The sequence below is a fragment of the Sander lucioperca genome, chromosome 8, assembly GCF_008315115.2.
Source record: "Sander lucioperca isolate FBNREF2018 chromosome 8, SLUC_FBN_1.2, whole genome shotgun sequence".
NCBI lineage: Eukaryota > Metazoa > Chordata > Actinopteri > Perciformes > Percidae > Sander > Sander lucioperca.
This window is the reverse complement of record NC_050180.1, coordinates 39,843,804-39,867,988: the sequence shown is the minus strand read 5'-3', so window position 1 is coordinate 39,867,988 and position 24,185 is coordinate 39,843,804. Positions and strand designations below refer to the sequence as shown.

At 41.9% G+C, this 24,185-nt stretch overlaps 2 protein-coding genes across 3 annotated transcripts; both read left to right on the top strand.

The window, feature by feature from the left end:
* The first annotated feature begins 41 nt into the window (after positions 1-41).
* Positions 42-23,111, top strand: LOC116057667 (CD209 antigen-like protein E). Of its 2 annotated transcripts, none has more exons than XM_031310348.2 (6): positions 42-178; positions 284-385; positions 15,811-15,924; positions 17,564-17,706; positions 19,565-19,674; positions 22,112-23,111. In XM_031310348.2, the coding sequence occupies exons 1-6, from the start codon at positions 109-111 to the stop codon at positions 22,281-22,283; spliced, it is 711 nt and encodes a 236-aa protein (XP_031166208.1). In that variant the 5' UTR covers positions 42-108; the 3' UTR covers positions 22,284-23,111. The 2 variants fall into 2 exon arrangements, with proteins under 2 accessions (XP_031166208.1, XP_031166132.1); XM_031310272.1 differs by lacking the exons at positions 42-178; positions 284-385 and adding exons at positions 14,201-14,314; positions 14,400-14,504.
* On the top strand, positions 1,252-3,579 carry LOC118495572 (CD209 antigen-like protein A). Its single transcript, XM_036004127.1, has 4 exons — positions 1,252-1,891; positions 2,706-2,848; positions 2,983-3,092; positions 3,271-3,579. The coding sequence occupies exons 1-4, from the start codon at positions 1,675-1,677 to the stop codon at positions 3,362-3,364; spliced, it is 564 nt and encodes a 187-aa protein (XP_035860020.1). The 5' UTR covers positions 1,252-1,674; the 3' UTR covers positions 3,365-3,579.
* Positions 23,112-24,185: the final 1,074 nt, after the last annotated feature.

Here is a 24,185-nt window from a genome sequence, read left to right as displayed (position 1 = left end):
TATGTCAAATTGAAACCAACAATATATAAATACTTAGATCCCTTACATGTGTTGCAGTCTGTGCTGCAGCGCTGAACCTTCAGGAAATAGTCTGACACCTTATGAGTGATGGATGACATCTATGCCAATGTTGAATGTGACAAGTCTGTTGACCCAAGACCTTCAACAAATCAGACAGGTAAGAATGTTCAGTCAGACAGAGAGACTGACACACTGATCTGTATATTATCATCGAATTACTGTTGTATGATTGGTTGTATTCCCTGGTCTTCTCTGTGTTTAGGTCCCAGGAGCTCAGAGAGGAGATTTGATGGAGCTGTTGTTCTCTGTCTGGGGCTGCTGAATGTTTTCCTGCTGGCTGGGATCATCTGCCTCGGTGTCCACTGTAAGTCTAAATCACATTCAGATGTTAAAGTTAGGTCAAACTCATTCTACTCTGAAAAATGTACGTTTTCCCTAGATCAGGGGTCTTCAACGTTTTTTAAGCCAAGGATCCCTTATCTGAGAGAGAGACGGAGTAGGGACCCACTACTTCATATTTTATAAAGTTAAGTTACAAGGGTGTTTTTTCCGCTCACAGGCACTAGGGGGAAGCGAGACCATTCAACTCAAAAAAAGTCATATAACCATTCCAATGACTCCAAGGCTGTTCAGTTAAGGTAAATTAAGCTAAAAAAAACGGTATAGTTCCCCTTTAACCACAGTCTTCACAGCAGCAGTTCTTGTGAACCAAACTCTAGTTTGTTTTTCATTGCTTGAACACAGTTTTCAAAAGTCTACACACTTATCCCATGGCTTTAACCACAACCTGCACAACACTGAATGTACAGCTCTTTGTTCAAATGCTAACACACGCTGTCAAACCACACATGCAAAACAGAATGGAACAGTTATACAGTGTACCGTTCGAGAGAAACAGTGAACAGGTAAAAGAGCAAAGATACCAATATGTCCAGGTAAGATGTCTGAGGTTACATATACAGCTGTAAAAAATGTGAAAAAACAAACAAACAAAAAAAACACTAGCTTTAAAACTGTGCACATTAAGAAAGTAATTAAGGTGGAAGCAATAAAAATATCACATTCAATTCACAGACAAAATAAAAATATATATCTATTGAAGGAAACTGCTTATTTTCATTTCTTCTTGTTTACCTAAAAACAGGTTTTGTTATGAAAAGAAATCATGTGAAGGATTTTTTTTCTCTTTAAAAAAAGTATTGATTTGTGTGAAGTTATTCAAGTTTCTCATTTCTGTATTTGCGTTTGATGCTAGTGTTTTTACTCTCTGTGTGTTCTGAGTGACAGTGTGTGTTGTCTCGATGAGGATTGTTCAAAATGTTTCAGTGCACTGAGCCTGTTTTTAGATGTGTGTGTGAAGAGTTGGGTTGTTTGGCATGAGTTTTGCAGCTGATGTGAACTGTTGAGCTCAGTTGACTGTTGGCAATGCAGACTGTGGTAAGAGTTTTGTACATGTGGTTTCAGATGTGACCAGTGTCGTTTAGCAATCGAAAAAAACTATAACAGCAGCAGTGACATGTGTTAGTGATAAAACTGCAGTAGAAAAAAAGACTTACTAAAGTCTGCTGCAGACTTCACTATGCCCTTTGATATGTCAGAGGAATAGCAAATTAAGGAAATGTAGTCTCATGAAATACATAAGACATGATATGAATGCAGAAGGTGTTTTGTGTTTCTGAGAAATGTCTCTTGATTATTTCTGACCATGTGTCATTAGGTGGATCAGCTGCAGAGCTCTCCACTATCAAAGCCAACCTGACTGAGTGTCTCCAGGCCAGTGATAACAAGCTGTCCTCCCTGACTGAAGAGAGAGACCGGCTGAACTCCAGGCTCACTGAAATGGCTAAAGAGCTGGACAGGCTTCAACAGAGTGAGTGCTTGTGTCTGGTATTTAGATTTACTTGCTGTAACATTTTTACTCAGTCACCTTGTATTGTGATGAGATCTGTGATTTTGGTAGGGCTGCTCGATTTGAGGAAAATAGGCTCACGCCCTTTGACATGTCATAGGTTGGTTAGTATGATTATCTTTCACCATCATGGGGGGAAAAAAAGGATATCAAGTTTTGTGAAATAAATTAGACATGACATGAATGCAGAAGGTGTTTTGTGTTTCTGAGAAATGTCTCTTTATTATTTCTGACCATGTCTCATTACGTGGATCAGCTGCCAACCTGACTGAGTGTCTCCAGGCCAGTGATAACAAGCTGTCCTCCGTGTCTGAAGAGTAACATTTTTACTCAATCACCCTGCAGTGTGATGAGATGTTCTTAGTATCTTCTTTATGATTTAGTAGCCAACTTCAGTCCAAAATTAGACATTTTATGAACCAAACCTAAATTTATGAAAACAATACATGATTATAGACCCTGGCAAAATTGTGTCCTCTTTCCCTGCATGTCGCTACATTGTTACATTATATTCTCCTAAGTGACAATTCTCTCTTGTCTGTGCTTGGTTGCACAAGAGTCACAATGTATAAGATGATCATTAGTAGATAATAGGCATATAGATAGATAATCTATATAATCAATTTGGTCCAAAACCAGTCAGGTCTCAAACCATCTGATGAGGTTAAATTAACCAAATGAGCACCATCATTAAAAAAGTTGACATCTACAGAACTACATAACACATTGACATGAGTCTTGTTGATCTGTAATGTATCTTGTTTGTATCTTACAGAGAAAACATGCCCTGCTGAATGGAGGATGTTCAGTTCTTCCTGTTATCTCCTCTCTGCTGAGTCTGGTTCCTGGGAGAAAGGCAGACAAGACTGCAGAGACAGAGGAGCAGATCTGGTGGTGATAGAAAGCTCTGAAGAGCAGGTACAGTCCATGATAGTATACAGGATTTACTTATTTTACTTATAATATTTAATAATGATGATTAGGTTAAAGTTAAGTTTTGTGTGGAGATAAATACTTGTAAACTGTGCACATATTGTGGATTTCCTTTACAGACGTTTCTCTCTAAATTCATCAAAAAAGATACTTGGTATTGGATTGGTTTGACTGACAGAGATGAGGAGGGGACCTGGAAATGGGTAGATGGAACTCCACTGACTCTGAAGTAAGGCTTCACTTTGATTTAATATAGACATTAACTTATATAATTCCCTCGAAGCTGAATTTTTACTGCTGACACTTAATGCCCCAGTCATCAACCTGGAGAGCATTATGTGACACAGAGGAACTGTGTTCATGTCAGAGATTTGCAGTATCATAATTCTCTCTAATTAATTTGTTAGGAACTGGAGGAGAGAGCAGCCTGATAATTGCCGAGGAGAGCCACAGTGGGGCGAAGAGGACTGTGCACATATTGGACCTTACACCACTGAGTGAAATGACCGGTCATGTGAACATGTTATGTACTGGATCTGTGAGAAAAAAGCTTAACCATGGTATGTTTTGAGATCATCTATTTGATAATGCTTTTTACAGTGTAAGCTATGATCTCCGTCATGATGAGATGATGTGCATGTGTGCTTGTGTGTCCATAACAGGGTATCAGTGAACACAAAATACTGGGACTAATATGTATGTATAAAATGCCTGATGAATCTACAGTATATATATATATATATAATATAAGCTGCAATGTAACCAATTCCTCTTCAATCTAGTGTGTCTCACCCGGGCATACATGGGGACTGTTGTTTGCAATCAATAAATAATCCTTTAAAATCGGAGACAAAGACTGGTGTGCATGAGGCTCTATAGCAGGGGTGCCCAACCTTTTTTGACCCAAGTAACCAACCCCCCGAGATCTACCAGTCCAGTGTCAACATCGCAAACCCACACACATTGTTTCCAGCCTGCAGTAACTAACCTCACAACACTTTTTCTTGTTGTCACACAACTACTAGACATCACAACACAAACCCTCCCTCTCTCAAACACGCACACACACAAATTCCTCTCACACAGTTGCCAGTTTGCATAGTGCGCTGTAGCACAAACCCGCTCTCTCTGCTCCTCTCTCTCTCTCACACACACACACACACACACGCCAATCTGCATGATGAGCAATAGTCATATAACTTACCTTAATATGAACAAAACAGAAACATAAACCAGATACAAAACAGGTAGATCTCTGAGTTTGAAAAAAGGAAATCACTTTCTACCTTAATGGGAGACCTGGCACTGGGAGGAGGAGGCTAGCTTCTCGTAGTCAGGAGTGTAGGAGCTGGTTGCAAGGCGTAGGCAGGCTGCAAGGTGGTCATCAGTCACTGTTGATCTGTACTTGGACTTGATGATTTTCATGTGCGAGAAAGCAGACTCGCACAAATAAGTTGATCCAAAAAGAGCTGTCAGGTTCAAGGCACATCTTCTGAGATTGGGATACTTCTCCTCCACTAGTAGTTTCCAGAACACTACATGCTCTCCAGGTTGAGCAGATGTTGATCTGGCTTTGATCTCAATGTCATTTTGCAATGTCAGAATCTCATCCTCAAGAGCGGAGCTTTCCAAGTCGAAAAGTGATTTGACTTTGGCGGCAATGTCACCAACATCAATACTTGCACCAAATGGATAACACATATAGCTGGCTACAGGCTCAATGGATGCAAAGTCAGTAAAACGCCTCTCAAACTCTGATGAGATGCTCTGCACATGCTCCTCATAACGTGCGCTGTCAAGCTGTGTCACACCTTTACCTTGACGTTGTAGTTCTGCATGCATGTGAGGGAAGTTGCGCAGGTTACCACTCTGCAGCCTGCTTGACATCAGCTGTAGCTTGCTTTTAAACGTGTTCACTGAACTCATCATGTTGACTACATCTTTACCCTTACCCTGCAGCTCTAAATTCAATTCATTGAGCTCGCCAGTGAGATCAGTGAGGAAAGATAAATCTAAAAGCCACTGGTGGACTGAAAATGGTAGGTCTTGGCTCGTTTCCCCTCAGCCATGTTAACGTTTCGGAGTGTGTAACCGCTCTGTTCGCTAGCTTCTAGCTAGCTACTGTTGACAGCTGTCAACTTCCTGTCATGCATGTCACGCGCGACCGTGCATTAAACGTGACCTACTTTTTTCTTTTTCTCTTTTTTTTAATACTTTTTTGTGGACGTGTTTAAGAGACTGATAGGGTGCGCAGACAAGGACTCATGATAGGCTGTAGTGTACATTTAATAAAAAATATAACACACACACACACACCCCAAAAAGGTTTTTTTTTCATTTTTTCTTACACCCCTCGCGGTCGACTTGGGATCAGTCTGCGTTCTACCAGTAGAACGCAATCGACTGGTTGGGCACTCCTGCTCTATAGTAAGAGTGATATTAATCATACAAAAAGTTTGCATGTTTGTTTTACTTCCTTTAATAAAGCAGTAACATTTACTCAGAGTGCGTTTTAACTGACCTAATTACTTTACTTGAATACAATATTCTGGTAATGTTTCCACCTGTAAAAATACAGATCTCATGTCTTCATCACAGGCCACAGCAACCCTAGTCTCGCATTGCCAGACCTATCTCCACAGCGCTGCGGAGGAAGGTCTGGCCCCTCCACACATACACTGTTAACGCAATACAGTACACATACATGGTTCAACATAATTTGCTTTTACTATTGTATCGCTGTGTGTATTTTGACCATAGCGAATCCCCGCCAATAGGTCCGTCCCAAAACATCCCAGTTTAAGAGTAATTGCCATAAACCTATTCTTTCTTTACAATCATTTCCACAAATAACCAAGCAGGCCTGACACGTTGCACGATCCAAATTTTCTTAAAAACCATTTTCAGCATGTAACGTTAGCTTGGTAGCTCGGAGAATCCGGTTGCTGTTCCTCGAAGCGATCGGAGTTCAGAGTGTAAACTCAAAGAAAGTAGAAGGTGAGGGACATCCGGCGGAACTTCTGGCCGCTCCGGAACTATCCGGTCAATGAACCGTCGTCAATCCAGACTACAGCAACCCTAACCCCAACCATTTACAATGTAACAAACCTGCACATTACACTGAATATGTACTATGATGAAGTTTGATCCTGAAATAAAGTTGACTTAAGCTGTTTCGTCCAACTATTTCTCCCACATTTGGCCTTTTAATTTAGAGGACTTGCTGGATAAAGACATTCACTTTTACATTCACTAATTTGGGTTAATCAGTCACCAATGCACCTAATTATTACAAGTCCTTTCTCAAAATTCACTTTAATGACATTACAGTCATTCATACAGTCTTACAGTTTTTTTCGATTGCTAGACGAGGGCACAACTGGAGTAACGTGCAAAACTCTAACTACAGTCTGCACAGCAGCAGTTCATGTAAGGCAAGGCAAATTTATTTATAGAGCACTTTCTCATACACAGACGTCATTCAAAGTGCTTTACAGGCAGAAACAACAACAAAAATATACAATTGAGATACATGAAAAGACATTTTATAAAGGCATAACATAGTTTAAGAACAAATAATAAAGTAATAAAAAATACCATCAAACGAGACTAATTAAAAGCTCTGGAGAAGTCTTTAACTTAGATTTAAAAATGGTTATAGTTGGTGCTTTCCTTAGATCCAGCGGAAGCTGATTCCAGCAGTGGGCAACATAATGGCTGAAGGCCGTTTCACTACTCTTGGAAAGAACTCCACCACCACCACCAACTGAACAGTACCTGCTTATCTGAGAGACTTACCAGGCTCATAGTCAATAAACATGTCGGCAATATATTTAGGGCCTAGACCAGCGCTTCTCAAAGTGTGGGGCGCGCCCCACTGGTGGGGAATAGAGACGTGACAGGTGGGGCGCGCCAAACGGGAGGATATTTTCCTTTTTATGCCTTTTATATTTTTATCCAGACATCCCAACTGTCCCGGAAGTTCCGGGAGTCTCCCGCATATTGATAGCGGCTCCTTGACGCCCGCAAATGAGAACCAATCTCCCGAAATCTCGAGCAAGACCGCGCACTAGACTAGAGAGTGACTGCGTGTGTGTGTGTGTGTGTGTGTGTGTGTGTGTGTGTGTGTGTGTGTGTGTGTGTGTGTGTGTGCGTGTGCGTGTGTGTGTGTGTGTGTGTGTGTGTGTGTGTGACTATAAATGCAGCGCGTGTGAGAGCAAACCGTCCTTAGAGATGTGTGTTGCCGCTTATTAGACCGATCACCCCCGGGGGCGACACCAAGTGTAACAGAAATTCCCCTCCCCACCCCCACCCCTTTATCAAGACCACACACCCCGGTCACGTCAATAAGCCACTTGATTTCTTTCAAAGAAATCTGGCAGAATACCGTCAACAGGAGACTGGCATGGTAAAAGCTGCATCAGTAAACAGTAAAGAACAGATGGCTTCATATAGAGTGGCATACAGAATTGCACAATGCAAAAAACACACAAACACAATTGCAGAGCAGCTCATTCTCCCCGCTGCTCTAGACATGGTGTCAGTTATGCTTGACGAGACAAGCGCAGCAAAATTAAAAGCTGCCCCCCTGTCCAACGACACAGTTGCGAGACATATGCAACATTTCAAGTGATCTTGAGGAACAACTCATAGAAAAATTAAAAGACAGTCGTTTTGCATTACAAGTGGACGAAGCTACTGACAGCTTGTTCATCTCGTACGTCCGCTTTGTGAATGGCGAGTCACTGTGCGAGGATTTGCTGTTTTGCAAATAGGCCTACATAAAAAATAGAGCCACAGCTGATGAGCTGTTTAAGATCATGGACAGTTAGCCTACCTCAAAGAACACGGCCTTAAATGGGAAAACTGTGTGGGCTTTTGCTCTGATGGCGCACAGACCATGGCAGGGTCAGGAAACGGGCTGCAGGCACTAATAAAGAGGGTTGCGCCAGATGCGCACTGGACGCACTGTCATTCACAGGGAAGCGCTCGCGTCAAGGCAGCTCAGCCCTGAACTAAATGAGGTTTTGACAGAAGTTGTGAGCGTGGTAAATTTTATCAAAACCCGACCCCTGAAAGTGCGACTGTTCTCCGCACTTCGTGAGGAAATGGGAGCTGATCACACATCTGTGCTGTTTCACAGTGAAGCAAGGTGGCTCTCCCGGGGAAAAGTGCTGTCGCGCGTCTTTGAGCTCAGGGCAGAGATTCGGATTTCTCTTCTTTTCTTTTTTTAACGGATTGCAAAGTGGCACATTTATTTCTTTTCTATTTTTGAACTTGATACAAATTTTGACACAGCTGCACTTTTATTTTCTTTATTTTTGAACTTGCTGTTATTTGATGTAGCCTAGATAGTTAGTTTGTATTTAGATACAACATGTTACTATAGGCTACTGATACTACTTGTTACTTAAATAAATTGGAACATTTTAAGCTTGTTGCGTATTTCATTAGCATTGTGTTGGGGCGATGGGGGCAGGTGGGGCTTGAAAATTCCCCCTTGTCCAAAGTGGGGAATGACCAAAAAAGTTTGAGAACCACTGGCCTAGACCATTGAAAGTGTTAAAGGCAATAAGTAGGGCCTTGAAATCGATTCTGAATTTAACCGGAAGCCAGTGCAGGCATTTGAGATTGGGGTAATGTGCTCTCTTGGTGTTTGTGAGTATTCTCGCAGCAGCATTTTGGATGAGTTTCAACTGTTTTATGGTCTTCTTAGGAGCATTAGTAAGAAGCGCATTGTAGTAGTCTACCCTACAAGAAATAAAAGCGAGAATGATCTTTTCTAGATCATGTTTGGAGACAGTTTCTCGCTATGTTTTTGAGATGCCAGAAAGATAACTTGGTTACCGTACTGAGTGCCAGTCTTCTTTTTTTTTTATTTCCAACTATCTTCATTTAGTTGGAGGAAATTTTGTTGCATCCACTTTTTTACTTTCTCCAGACAAAGACATAGCATAGTCATTTGGTGAGAGTGCAAGATAAATCTATGTATCGTCCGCGTAGCTATGATAAGAGATCTTATGGTGTTGCAGAGTATGACAAAGAGGATGCATATACAGATTGAACAGAAGGGGCCTAAGAACAAATAAAAAAGGAAAGATGATAATTTCACTCTTTTCATATAGAAAATATTGATTAGTGTAAAGTCACTTAAATTGTACAAACTGTAAAGATGAAAAGTTTGTATTTTCTGTATTGGTGTTTGTGTTATGATGAACAGAGCAGACTCAAATGCAAGGCTCAAATGTTAACAAATTTATTGAACAAAAACTTGAACCAAGTCTGGCGAAGAACTCAGGAGCAGAAACTAGGATGGCGAGGGACTCAAGGGGGAAAACCTAGGATGGTGAGGGACTCCGGGGCAGAAACTAGGATGGCGAGGGACTCGAAGGGGGAAAACCTAGGATGGCGAGGGACTCAAGGGGCAGAAACTAGGATGGCGAGGGACTCAAGGGAGAAAACCTAGGATGGCGAGGGACTCAGGGGCAGAAACTAGAATGGTTAGGGAGCTCGGGGGAGCGCGGGGATGGTCTGTTGAGCTGGGGTTGAAGTACTGGGCTTGATTGTAGATGGCTGGCAGGTGTGCGTGGCGAGAGAGCGGTGATGGTGGATTGGCAGCAGGTGTGTCTTGTCAGCTGGCAGGCAGTAGACAGGAGGGGAAGAGGGAAAGCAAAAGAGACACAGGGAGAGAGACAGAGCTGACAGAAAGAAAACCAACAGCTAGAGAAAATAAACAAAAACTCACAGCCAGCCGACCCCAACCATCACAGTACCCCCTCCTCAACGGACGCCTCCAGGCGGACCGCCAGGCTTGTCCGGGTGGGCCCTGTAGAAGTCCTCTATGAGTGTGTCGTCGAGGATCTGACTGGCAGGAATCCAGGATTGTTCCTCTGGACCATAGCCGGCCCAGTCCACAAGGTACCGGTAGCCCCGACCCCTACGCCGCACGTCCAGGAGGCGGCGTACCGTATAGGCCGGATGGCCATCAATGATCCGGGGAGGGGGAGGCGCTGCCACTGGGGCGGAGAGAGGGCTGGTGGAGACCGGTTTGAGCTGGGAGACGTGGTAGACAGGATGTATCTTGAAGTGAGGCGGGAGCCTGAGTTTGACGGCGACGGGATTCAGGACGGCCTCGATGGTGTACGGTCCCACAAACCGGGGGGGTGAGCTTCTTGGAGGAGGTCTGGAGAGGAGGTCCCGGGAGGAGAGCCACACCTTCTGGCCAGGCCGGTAGACAGGAGCAGGAGTCCGGTGGCAGTCTGCCAGACGCTTAATCCGGGAAGCGCTGGAGAGCAGCCCTGGCCTCCCTCCAAACTTGTCGACACCGCTGCAGATGGATCTGGACAGATGGGACTGCCACCTATTCCTCCAGGGCAGGGAACAGTGGAGGCTGGAACCCCATGGCACACATGAAGGACGACATCCCAGTGGCAGCGCTGATGAGGGAGTTATGGGCATACTCGACCCACGGGAGGTGAGAACTCCATGACGAGGGGTTACGGTACGCCACACACCTAAGAGCCGCCCCCAGGTCCTGATTCGCCCGCTCGGTCTGCCCGTTGGTCTGAGGGTGGTAACCAGATGACAGGCTGACAGTGGCGCCGAGAGCTTGGCAGAAGGATTTCCAGACCTGCGATGTGAACTGGGGTCCCCGGTTGGAGACAATGTCCAGGGGGATACCGTGGAGGCAGAAAACGTGGTGGACCAACAGGCGAGCAGTTTCCATGGATGAGGGTAGTTTGGGCAGAGGAATGAAATGGACAGATTTGGAGAACCGGTCAACAACGGTGAGAATGATCGTATCCCAGACCAGGGAGGCGACGAGGCAGGAACGGGGAAGGATGGGGTCAGGCTGGGGTCAGGCTGGTCAACCGGGTCCTCAAAGGAGTGGAGACGGGACAGAGCATCAGGTTTGACGTTGCAGGATCCTGGGCGGTATGAAATTAAACCGGTTGAAAAACAGGGCCCACTGTGCCTGGCGGGAGTTGAGTCTCTGGGCAGTCTGTATGTAGGAGAGGTTTTTGTGGTCGGTTCAGACCAGGAAGGAGTGCTCGGCGCCCTCCAGCCAGTGCCTCCACTCCTCCAGGGCCAATTTTACGGCCAACAGCTCCCGGTCTCCCACGCTGTAGTTCTGCTCAGTGGGGGTCAAGCGACAGGAGAAGAAGGCACAGGGATGGAGTTTGTGGTCAGAGGGAGAACGCTGTGACAGGGTGGCCCCAACGCCCACATCCGAGGCGTCCACCTCTACCACGAACTGGAGAGAGGGGTCAGGGTTATTGAGGATGGGGGCGGAGGTGAACCGGGTTTTGAGGAGGGAGAAGGCTGCAGCGGCTTCCAGAGACCAGATAAAGGGAATCAAAGGGGAGGTGAGGCGGGTAAGAAGGGTGGCCAGGGAACTGTAGTTATGGATAAAGCGACGGTAAAAATTGGCAAAACAGCCAGCTGGACGGGAGGGGTGCGTCCAGGAGGAGGGCTATGGAGCAGTCGTAAGGGCGGTGGGGGGGTAAAGACAAAGCCTGCTCCTTACTAAACACCTGAGCAAGGTCATGGTATTCGGGGGGAACGAGTATCAAATCAGGGGGAACAGGGGGAGTGAGAGATTGAATGGACTTACCGGGGGCAGGCGCAGACAACAGACATGACGCGTGACAATGATTGCTCCAATTTCTGATCTTCCCCCGTGCCCAGTCCACATTGGGGTTGTGAGAGATGAGTCAGGGAAGACCAAGAACCACGGGGGACGCAGGAGAGGAGATGAGGTGAAAGGGGAGAGATTCATGATGATTACCGGAGGAGTGCGGTGAGTGACGGTGGTGAGTGACTGGTTGTTGAGACTGATGGCATGTCCAGGGGGATGAACGTAATGGCGAGCTGTTTAGCAATATCTAGGTCCAAAAAGTTTTCGTCCGCGCCGGAGTCAATCAATGCCCCCAGAGGAAGTGTTATCTCTTGCCACGACAGGGAGATCTCCAATAGGAGGCGAGGGTTGGGAGAATTTCGGCCCGCCACAGCTCCCACTGCTACTGGCGAGCCGACTCTTTTGGGCGAATGGGGCAGGATGAGATGTAATGACCGGGTTTACCGCAGTAAATACACACGCCGGCCAAACGGCGGCGCTCACGTTCCTCTGGGGACAAGCGGGCACGACCTAACTGCACGGGTTCAGGGGACAGAGGGGAAGGGAGTGCCGGAGGAATAATTGAGCGTGGCTGGGGAGGCGAGGGAGCAGAGACCCGAGATGGCGGAGGGCAAGATCGGGCAGAGGAAGAGCCACGAGGGGCGCGCTCCCTCTCCCATGCCCGGAGGCGATTGTCTAGATCAACGGCGTTGTCAATCAGACTATCGAGGCTCTCCGGCTCGTCCCTGGCGGCCAAGAGATCCTTTATCCGCTCACTGAGCCCCGCCAGGAACGCGCAACGGAGAGCCGGACTGTTCCAGCCCGACCTAGTGGCCAAGATGCGAAAATCAACCGAATACTCCGCAACGCTGCGATCCCCCTGACGGAGAGACATGAGCCGGGAATTGGCCTCAGCCCCCCGCACAGGACGATCGAATACCCTCCTCATCTCCTCCACAAAGGCAGAGTATGAGTAAAGGAGATCGGGCCGACCCACGCTCACCGAGGTGAACCAAGAGAGGGCCCGGTCGCGGAGCAAACCGGCGATGAAACACACCTTGGCTTCGTCCGAGCTGTAAGTTACTGGCTGCTTCCTGAATACCAGGGTACACTGCACGATGAACCCCTCGCACGTTCCCAACGCACCGGAGAATTTATCAGGGGAAGGAACCGGAGATTCGAGAGGGGCGAGCGGAGCCGAAAACCTAGGATGGCGAGGGACTCAGGGGCAGAAACTAGGATGGCGAGGGACTCAAGGGAGAAAACCTAGGATGGCGAGGGACTCAGGGGCAGAAACTAGAATGGCTAGGGAGCTCGGGGGAGCGCGGGGAAACCCGGGCCGCAGACCCGAGGAGGAGACACTGGAGCAGGGAAGCAGAGGAGCCGAGGAAGGGCTGGCTGGACGTGGAGATGGAGGCAGGGTGAAGCAGAGTGCCGTGTAATGCAGACTGTAGTTACCGGCAATTTCCACTGGATGCGGAACGTCTGCGGAACGTCGACAGAGTCATTAGGTTTCCATTAAAGTCAGTGTGTGTATTTCCACTGACTGCAGAACGTCTGCGGAACGTCAATGGAGTCATTAGCTTTCCATTAAAGTCAATGTGTGTATTTCCACTGACTGCAGAACATCTGCGTCCCTACTCCGTCCCAGCTCCGTCAGTCTGCAGCCCTCTGGAGCAGATACACAGAGCTTCTATTTTTGACGGACGACGGAGAGTTCCGCAGCAATTCAGCACAATTCAGATTGTGCAGGACAGGAAGTCAAGCACAGAAACAAAATAAAACATCCGGTTACTTTTCAAAGTAAAATCCACCGTGCTCACGGCAGATCATATTTCCCTGCACTACACCTTGAAAACACAGCACAGAGTAGTTTCCCCTCTACTCCTCTGGATGGAAACAAACTGTTGTTGGTTTTGTGGTTCTGTTTATAGAAGCTACATCCTGTTATATCGCGCGAACATACGTCAATTCGCTAGATCTCGTGGTTGGCTGGCCGCAGCCGTTACGCAACAAATCCGGACCTGGTGGGTATTGACGGACGGCGGAGCACGCAGCCGTTCCGCAGCGGAGCCAGTTCGCAGACGTTCTGCTTCCTGTGGAAATCCACGGTTAGAGTTTTGCACATATGGCTTCAATTGTGACCAGTGTCGTTCAGCAATCAAGAAAAAACTGTAAATTGTCTTAAGTTGTCTCGTCTAACTAAGAGCAAATTGGCATTTCCCAAAATGACCTTGCTAGTTGCTTAAACAATATACATGTATAGCAACCACCAACCGAAAAGCTCCTTGCAGTTTTCTCTGACCAAGGTAAGATCCCCCTAGAATTTTTCAACACAGAGCAAGATGCAGAGGTATTTGAAATGTTTAATCTGTGTTAGAAATACTTGAATACTAAATTAAATTTCAGAATATCAAATATCAAATGACAAGTAACACTTGATTTTCATTTCTCTTAGGGCCTCTCCTAAGGGTCCTGGTAGTTCCCTGCTCATTGATTCACTCCTGTTGAAGTCTGCAAAAAAGAATTCTGAATCCCAGTTGAAAATAACTTTAGTACTCACAGTATGTACTGTATGTGTTCATGTGACGATCATTACACAGATGTAGAACTTTATTAGTTAGTTATTATTATCACCTCTGAAACATGTGACTTCCTCTTTTTGCTGGGGGGGGGGGGAGAGAAATTATAACCAACAAGAGTTTCATCAGTGCAGTCTGTGCTGCAGAGCTGACCTAAGAAATAGTTGACATCCTTGTGAGCAATGGAGGGAATCTATGCCAATGGTCATTATGCCAAACGTGTTGTCCCAAGATCTACGACAAATCAGAAGGGTAAGAATGTGAACATATGTATATATTATCATCTGTCAATATTACTGTTGTATGATTGGTTGTATTCCCTGGTTTCTCTGTTTAGGTCCCAGGAGCTCAGAGAAGAGGAGATTTCATGGAGCTGTTGTTCTCTGTCTGGGGCTGCTGAGTGTTTTCCTGCTGGCTGGGCTCATCGGCCTCGGTGTTCACTGTGAGTCTAAAATCACATTCAGATATCAGAGTATGAATTTTAGGAGCATTATTCTGCTCATATTTTGTTAAGATGTCTATTTTAGTTTGTTTTTTTCTAATTTATGTTGGGTTGCCCTGCCTTTATGCTGTCATTGTCTCCTTCATGTATTCTCATTTGGTTTTTAGCTCATTTTCATCTGTTTGTGTGTTTGTTTGAAATTAAAAAGCAGCTTTTTTAATTTAATTTATAAAAAGTTCAGTACATAATAAACACAACATTTTCATAGTTTGTAAATAGAGAATTTGACCCAGAAGGTACATGTGTATGAAGCTTAGGATAAAAACAGGCATCAAGCAAGCTTTCATTTTTGCTGCTCCTTACAATTCTTTATTATCTATACCCTGTAAAGTGACTTTGAGTTTGTGAAAAGCGCTATATAAATGAAATGTATTATTATTATTATTATGATTATGATTTTTTTCCACAACTGAGCAGCCCTAATTCCAATCATAATGCTGCTGACTGCTACATATTACATAGGTGGGTTAGGTGTCAACTTTAACTTGATTTCTGAGCCCTGTTCATTGGGCAGGGAGTTAGGAAAAAATTTCACTTGTGTAAATACAGTAACTTTGTCTGTATGACATCGATGCAAAAAAAATTTGTACTAGGGAAACATAACAGAGACTTGCAGACATGGCGCATTACTGTGTAATGAGGAAGTAACATACAATAGAAGAAGGTCCAGATAATTAATAAAATGGGCCAGCGGCGTAAATTGAGGGGTGGGTGGAAATTCCCAAATTCCTATCCCTCTACTTCCAGCGCGCTTGGACGGACCACACCCATCTTTGAATTAGGCTTTCATTTTAATCTCAACTAAACACCTGTAAAGTCTTGTGCAGTTTTGACACTCTTTGCAGAGACAAAATCTGGCAGAAATATAAACACCTGGCAAAGTACTCAAATCCTCTTCTGTAGTAGTTCCACAGCCGGTATAAAACCAGGGTAGGATATAGGTAGTTCCCACTACAGTATGTGTCTCCAGGACCACATTTTGCCATGATGACACACACACACACACACACACACACAGACTCATAAGGTAAAAACAATACCAGCGTTATTGTCAGTAGGAGTTTCACAGTAGTGTAGTAGTAAATACAAACAAGCACTTCAGTCATTCTATAATGATTACAAAAAAAAACTGGTCGTCTTCCAAACCTCTATCATGCATGCACCTCATTGGATGCTGTCTAAAATGAATTGACATTTGGTTCTGAGATCCTGTAATAAACATGAATGTGTCTCTTATTTATTTTAGACTATGACACTGTACAACGCCTCCAGGCCAGTGATTATAAGCTGTCTTCCCTGACTAAAGAGAGAGACCAGCTGAATGCCAACCTCACTGAAATGACTAAAGAGCTGAACAGGAGTAAGTGTGGGGCACAAACATTCTCATCTGCAGGAGCAGCATGGTGAAAAAAAAACCTCATCATGGCATGTGTTAATCTGTAATTTCAGTTCTGCAAAATGAATCTCCAAAGCTCAGATGTGTTGTCAAATGCATGGAACCTAATAGACCCTGTTCATAGTTTGACTGGTCTTACTTTTACTTTTACTATTTAGTCCAAATGTAACACGTTTGCCACCTATTTTGAATACTAACTGGCAGGAATGCTAACTTTCTGTTTATCAAGATCTGTTTGCAGAAGTGCTTATTAATAGAGGGATAAGATTTTAAAACTGCAAGCACAGGTTTGCAGACAAGCTTTTTTTTAACACTGTGGTCATGAGACCATGAGGGTTATTTTTGTTTTTGTATTTGCATTAAAGTATACTTCCAAGACTCAAATGTGTTTTCATGAATTCGTATTCGTAATCTTGATAATAAATATAAATTTCTCATTAAACATAATGATTGCTGAACAAAAGCAACATCACCAATCCAGGAAAGCAGAGGTGGAATATACATTTACTCAAGTACTGTACTTGAGTTCAAATTTAAACTTGTACTTTACTTGAGTAAAGGAAGAACTACATCTCAGATTGAAATACTGTACTTTTTACTCCACTACTATTGTCTGACAGCTTTAGTTACTTTTCAGATCCCCTTCCAGTCCAGGGAAAACCATGTATGTCCCGATGTGTTGATGTCAAATGTTTGTGATAAACTGAAGGATGTTTCCTTTATGTGTTGAGAAAGATTTCTCCTCCTTCTTAAGCTAAATAAAGTCTTTAAAAGGCTTTTGGATCAGCTGGAAAAGTGCTTCGTCACAAAGCTGAAAACCGGGCTATTTTTCTGACACCATGAAAAGTTTTACAACTTTTTAGAGATGGTTCTCACAGGACAGCGACGCTACAAACATGATGATCTTATAGAATATGATGCATTGCTGTAGATTAAACTACCCAACAGTATATAAAGGAGTTAAAATTAGCACAACCTTAAACATCTACAGAAGTAAAATGCAACATACACATTAATGCAGATACTTTTAGTACATTTTGCTGATAAATACTTTTACTTCAAGTTTTGATGCAGGACTTTTACTTGTAGTTGAGTGTTTACAAAGTGTGGTATAGTTTTACTGAAGTAAATGATCTGAATACTTCTTTCACCACTGATTAATTGCAATTAACACAACAACAACTTGCCAACCTGTGCTTCTAAAGGTTCGAGACTACAAGCATAAAATAAAACATAAAAAGACTAGAACCTATTCTGTATTCTGTAACTTCATTAAGAGAAACGGAGTGACATGACACCCCCAACAGTTTCACACCTTCAACAATCCCACAGAGAGAAGAGAGAGAAGTGAAAGAGTGATATATATATCTATATATATATAGATATATATATATATATATTTTTTTTTTTTTTTTTTTTTTACATTTACTGTACAGTGTGCAGCAAAGTTAAGCCATGAAGCTGCCTCTATTAGTAATAATTAGATATGTGCATGTCAAAATTGGAAACCACCTTTATGCATACCAAATATGCGTGTTTTTAACCTCCTGTATCTTTGGCATTTACTCTTGTCTGATTTTTAAAGATTCATTGTTCCTTACAGATAAATCATGTCCTGCAGGATGGAGGATGTTCAGTTGTGCCTGTTATCTTCTCTCCGCTGAGTCTGGTTCCTGGGAGAAAGGCAGCGATGACTGCAGAGAGAGAGGAGCACATCTGGTGGTGATAGAAAGCTTCGGAGAGCAGGTACTGTGTGGCAGGCAGTCCTAAAGAAAAGGTAGAGAGAGTGTGTTTGTGTGTGTGTGTGTGTGTGTGTGTGTGTGTGTGTGTGTGTGTGTGTGTGTGTGTGTGTGTGTGTGTGTGTGTTTTCTAAAAAAAGACACTTTTCTCTTCGTAGCCACACTTCTTTCTCTGTGAGCCGAAGCCAACATCAGTATGCTAAGATGCTTACAATGATAATGCTAGCACATTAGGGCTTAAACTAAAGATAATTTTCATTGTCCATTCATCTATCAATTGTCTTGTTTTGTCCACAACTCTGGTGATGATATTTTGTTTATAGTCATAGAGAAGTGAAGAAAACTAGAAAATATTCACATATAAGAAGCTGGAATCAGAGAATTTTTACCTTTTTTCCATAAAAGATGACTCAAAACCGATTAATCGATTATTCAATTAGTTGACAACTAATCGACTCATCGTATAATTTTTGCAGCTCTATAACACGTTGACGTATGTCAGCATGCTAACAGCGGATTAGCACCGAGCACAAAGCTAATGGGAATGTTGTTAGTTTTCCAGGTATTTGGTGATAAACCAAAGTATTTGACCAAATGAAATGTTGACCTGACAATGACACAAAGACAAGAGCTCAAAGTCATCCACAGCAGGATGTCAACCTCATGGTGACCACAGGAAAGATCAGTGGATCAACAAAGTCAACAGGACACATCCTCCAGGCACTGTGCATGTCTAAACTAAATGTTGTGCCAATCCATGTTGTATACGTTTAGATATTTGACAAAATAAGTGAAAACTTTGACCTGCTGATGGCACTAGAGAAAGAGGATCATCACCAAAGACGTTAGAATATATCCTTTAGGGCAGGGTTCTTCGTTTTTTACGTTTTGTATAAAATGAAGTTGCATATTAAACTGGGCCTACAATAATGTGTAGGGTGGCCTAAACCTCCTATACATATATTTTTTTTTTTATATTATTCGATATTTTTAATATTCAATTGTTGGCATGATTTTCTAAATCATGTTTTAATGTTAAACACATGTGGCACAGTGAATCCTTAGGATTAACTGTATCTGTGGATGGCCTTAGTGACCATCTTACATATAGACCAGTAAGCAGTGAGGATTTATATTTGCTAATAATATGTTGGATTCATGTTAAGACTTTTTAATTCTTGAAGAAACTTTCAAAAATTAACAATAATTTGGAGGCCCCCCTGCATTGACTCTGAGGACCCCCTGTTGAAGATCCCTGCTCTAGGGACATTGAATATCTGTGGTGAATTTCACTGAAAACCATTTAATAGTTGTCAAGATATTCCATGCTAAGCTACAAATGTCAACCTCAGGGTGCACTATAGAAGGGGGGGGGGAAAACACAATAACCAGCCGTTCTTTACTAGAACTTACTTAACAGGGGTGCACGATTCAGAAAATGTCACGATTCGATTCAATATTGATTTTCAGGCTCAAGATTCGATTCAAAATCGATTTTCGATTCAAAAACAATTCTCAATTAAAAAAACAATTCACAGTATGTAAATGTAGTTACTTTTCCCAGGTGATTGCAGTAGACATACAATTTATTTTTATAAAAAAATATGAATCAATTTTTGGAATTCTATGAATTGATTTTGAATCCGTAGAGCTTAAATCGCGATTCGAATGTGAATCGATTTTTTTGCACATCCCTATTACTTACTATAGGGGGCACTGAACCTGTCTAACAATTGGTCTACTTTGCATTTTAATGAATGAATTTTTTTTATTTTCATTCTTCACATTCAACATATTGGTATTCAATATATTTGCATGTATTTTAAAACATAAATATGAAACTTTCTGTTATATTTATTGAACAGACGTTCCTCTCTAACTTCACCCAAAAAGAAACGCATGCTTGGATTGGTTTGACTGACAAAGCCAAGGAGGGAACCTGGGAATGGATTAATGAAGCTCCGCTGTCTTTAAAGTAAGGAAGAAATTTGCTTCACCTTGGTTAGATGGAGCCACATGTATATACTGTTTTATATATATATATATATATATATATACAGTATTATGTCATCAAACAACTCTACCACTTTGTGAAATATCTTTTACCCAGTAATACCAGCGGATGGTGCAATGGTTCCTTTAATCAGGCTTCTATCTGCCATCTCCAGTAAGGAGGCAGTGATCTTGACTATTTCAGATAATATATAGCACATGCAATATATTTGGACTGGCTTTAGAGACGTCATTAAACAGAATGGCTGGCGTAAATATTGCATTTTCCCCCTGACTGACACCTACGGTAGAACTCCGGTCTTTTCCCTTTAGTAAAAGTAGCAATACTACAGTGTAGAAATACTCTGTTACAAGCATTCAAAATCTTACTTAAGTTAAAGTACAACAGGTAGATTAGCCTCAAAATATACCTAAAGTACCAAAAGTAAATGTACTCATTCTGCAGAATAATGTATATTACAATATTGGATTCTAATTATTGATGCCTAAATGTGTTCATCACTTTAATGTTTAATGTGGGGCTACTTTGAATTACTTTGCTTTGTTGCTTAAGCTTTAATCATATAATATAAGATATAAGTTTATTTATATTTTGTATATCAATAAGCTAAATCTGCAATGTAACTAAAGCTTTAAAAGAAATGTAGTGGAGTAAAAAGTACAATATTTTCCTCTGAGATTTGGTGAAGAAATAGAAAGTTGCATTAAAAAAAAAAGTTATACTCAAGTGAAGTACAAGTACCTCAACAGTTTAGGTATAGAGAACTTGAGTAAATGTATTTAGTTACATTTCAACACTGACTGACACATTGTTAAAATACACAGCAGTTTCAAGACATCCCAATAGATCAGTGTCACTAGTTTAGTGACATTTAAGACTCATTTACAAAACTTTGTATAATAAAATTAAAGAAAAACAAACAGGATTTAGTTTATGTTAGTTGTGTACAACTATTAAAACATCTAGAGAATGGATACCATGGAGAGGATGTACTTAAATGGTATGAAATATCAACACAGAACATTTATTTGTTTGTTTGATTGATTTATGGCCACTCGAGGCAACAGCACAAGCTAAAAACACAACACTGACATTTTATCTCAGAAGGCTGGTAAGGAAATCATGTTAGCACACAGTTACCAATTTAAACCATAATACTTTGTACATGTATCCATAATTTAAACATCCAGCAGACACATAGCAACATTAGCATCATTCATTGGAATTGTGTTTGTTTAAATGAATTTAAGTGTAATTGAGCTAAATGCTCCACTGTGTTCACCAGCTAGACGCTAACTTTGTCTGTCTGCTGTTTGCTGCTGGGCAAACCATCACTAATAAATGGTAAATTGATTATTAATCAAACTTTAGTTAAGTTATGTTACTGTTAACAAAGTGATGATAATTAATAATGTTTCATGTTTCATCAGTAACTATATCATTTCTGATATTTCTATATCAAGTATTTGTTAATGATTAACAAATGATTTGTAAAGTTTTACAAAATCATTTGAAAAAAACGTCGATAAACATTATTTGGATGGCTATTGTAAATTTTCAGATGATAATTATACAGTAATATCTTGAAAATGGTTAAGAAATCAATGACTCATTATAAGCAGTAGTTGCAACATTAAATAGCCATCCAAATAATGTTTATAAATTAGATAGTTCACAACAATTATTAACCACTGACAAAAGTAAAACAAAAAATCATTTCATTGCTTGTTACTAAGTTTAATTAACTATCAATTAACCACATATTAATGACGTTATTATAATAAAGTGTTACAGGTTTATGCCTGCCAAGGCTGGAAACGAAGTGGATGATAGCGGAGTTGGAGGCCAGAAACAATAAGCCTAAAGCTTTAGTGCGTAACTTTTTGATATTAATGAACGTCCGTTACATTCAAGCCATTGACAAATGAGTTGCTACAAAGCCTATCAAGCCTATTAAGACTATCAGCTCCACACAACTCTCTCTGGATTTCTCAGTATGGCTATGTTCAGAATATTGTGTCCGGCGACTTTCCCGTGCAGAAACTCGAGTGAAGTTAATTACCTATTCTGAAGAGTCCATCATGTTATTTTAATCCTCCGTGTCCTCCTTGGCTACTAGCAACTGCGTGGAGGAGGGGTGCGGCGACAGTTTTTTTGTCATTACTTAGAATTCCTAATGGGGGCGACAGAAACTACGCATTATAGCTTTAATCATGTTGAAACACTCGCAGAGGGGAACTGCAGAGTTGGGTGGTCATTCTCCGTACACATCCCAGCAGCACGCTGGCACACACTGTTAAAGTCTTGGTAGCATTTCCTGATGAATAACATGATGAAAAGGCTGTGTTCATGTCAAACATTTACAATGTCATTATTGTCTCGTTTGTTTGCCTGTTAGGTACTGGCGGAAAGCTCAGCCTGATGATGGTGGTGGCCATAGCCATCTCGGGAAAGAGGACTGTGCCCATATCATAATAACTGGAGGGAAGAATTCTCAGAACTGGAATGATTTGCTTTGTAGTACCAGTCTGAGATGGATCTGTGAGAAAATGCTTAGCATCGGTGCATAATCAGTTTTGAGTTTAAATGTTTTCGGATTGTCGGCTACAGACAAATCTACAATGTCCTTCACCTGCAAGTCATGGCTCAGTTGATAATAAGGAAAATCATTAATAATTATATCATCAATCCACCTACAGTAATGATGGGTTCTTCTTCATGAATCTTCTTGCTCAGAGCTCATTGTCCCTGATCCATGCTCCGTTGTCTCTGCTCCTGCATGTGACTCCTCTTGTCTCTCAGGTTTTATCAAGCAGAAATCTGAGGCTGAAATCTTTTGCCAGGCTTCTGCAACATTGTTGACACTGTTGTTGCCCTCACCTGTATTGGGCTGCTCATGTATCCGAATAGCTTGAAGGTGAGGCCGACAGATTGCTTCAGCTCTTTCTTTTGCGATTTCTTTTAGCTCATCTTGCAAACACTCACTCACTTGCACTGCCAGGAGATCTTCATAAACCACTTTGTAGTAAGTAGGGCAACAACCCTCGCAGTCACAATTGGACCAATTATTCTTCTTTCTTCTATAACAGGCTGTTAAGCTTTCAACAATGCTCCAAATGACAATAAGAAATGTGATTAAATACAAGCCAAATTCCTGGAAAAAAGAAACAAAACATCTATTTAATAGAACACAAATCACAACATCATTGTGGTTTCAGACAGTTAAGCTTAACCTTTTTCAACACTTTTAACATTACAAGTTCTTTAAAAGCCATCAAGCACATGAAGTTCTTGGCTGGAAACGCATACAGTGTTCTGCATCGTCTAAACATAATATATGAACAAATGTATTGTGAGTTTGAAAAAATACATTTTTATAAAGATATAAAATAATTCCATTTCCCAAATAGTTTTAGTTTATTACCATATTTGAGTGCTGTGTGTTGTTACTTACAAGTGAGTCAGATTTATAACGGGCTTTAATGATGTTCTCCTCGTCACTCAGCTTTTTTTTGCAAGGAATTCCAGTCTGAGAGGCATTTTGGTTTGTCTTTAGGCAAAAGTACCAATCTCCATCAAACAGAACAGTGGCCATCCATACACCAGTCAGAGTGACATAGCTGATTAACAACTTCACAATACAGTTGCAGATATGGTTGGAACAAAGTCCTTGCCATTTGAAAAAAATCTTCCTTCCATGGAAAGACTCAACAATGCTGACAACCCAGGTGAGGATCATAGGAGGGAACAGCATGTACACAACACCATGTCGATGTATATGTAGGACTGTGCTGCATGAGCATACAAAATCCATGTTAAATATGTACTGCAGGATGTAGAAGAGGACTATCAGCAGCAGCGTACTCACAGCCTTAGTTATTATATCAAAAATGTTTTGAAGTAAAGCTTGAGATAAAGGCATGCTGGCAGAAATAGAATGGGTTAAGATATTCTGTTATAAGACTGCTCCAGTTGAATTATCTTCTTTGTCTTACTCTCAGAAGATCTTGTTCAAAGAGGTGATGCTCTCTCTTCCTCCAGCTGAGTGAAAAGGTGTCAACCAGATGAAAAACTTCAAAATGCTTTGCATTAAATGTCCCCTTCATTTAAATACATCTGGACAAACCGTGCCAGCCCGTCAGCACTTTCAGAATGATGGTACCGTATGCATTCACTTCTCAAAAAACTGAGGAAGATTTTCCCAGACATGCTTTATTATGTGTAAAAAAAGGGATCTGAACCATAATCATTTTCGAAGTTAATTTTCCTATGCCAGTTTCGTTTGGTGACTATACATTCTACCATTTCAAGGGCCTCAAATGTGGGAAATAAAAATTTGTGCATGTCAATGTTGCCTCGCTGCAGTCTTATTGGCTGTTTGCCAACTACTGTTGTCATCATTGTCTTGTAGTTGGCAGACCAAAGTATTTTTTTTAGAGAAGATAACGTTAACTGCTGTCACCATGAACAAT

Excerpts from the sequence above, each read along its gene's own strand:
- LOC118495572 (XM_036004127.1), top strand. The coding sequence starts at position 1,675 with ATGCAGAAGGTGTTTTGTGTTTCTGAGAAATGTCTCTTGATTATTTCT. Across the intron at positions 1,892-2,705 it reads GCTGGACAGGCTTCAACAGA|AGAAAACATGCCCTGCTGAA; the intron begins GTGAGTGCTTGT and ends TGTATCTTACAG. Across the intron at positions 2,849-2,982 it reads TAGAAAGCTCTGAAGAGCAG|ACGTTTCTCTCTAAATTCAT; the intron begins GTACAGTCCATG and ends TTTCCTTTACAG.
- LOC116057667 (XM_031310272.1), top strand. The coding sequence starts at position 14,245 with ATGGAGGGAATCTATGCCAATGGTCATTATGCCAAACGTGTTGTCCCA. Across the intron at positions 15,925-17,563 it reads GACTAAAGAGCTGAACAGGA|ATAAATCATGTCCTGCAGGA; the intron begins GTAAGTGTGGGG and ends TGTTCCTTACAG. Across the intron at positions 19,675-22,111 it reads GAAGCTCCGCTGTCTTTAAA|GTACTGGCGGAAAGCTCAGC; the intron begins GTAAGGAAGAAA and ends TTTGCCTGTTAG.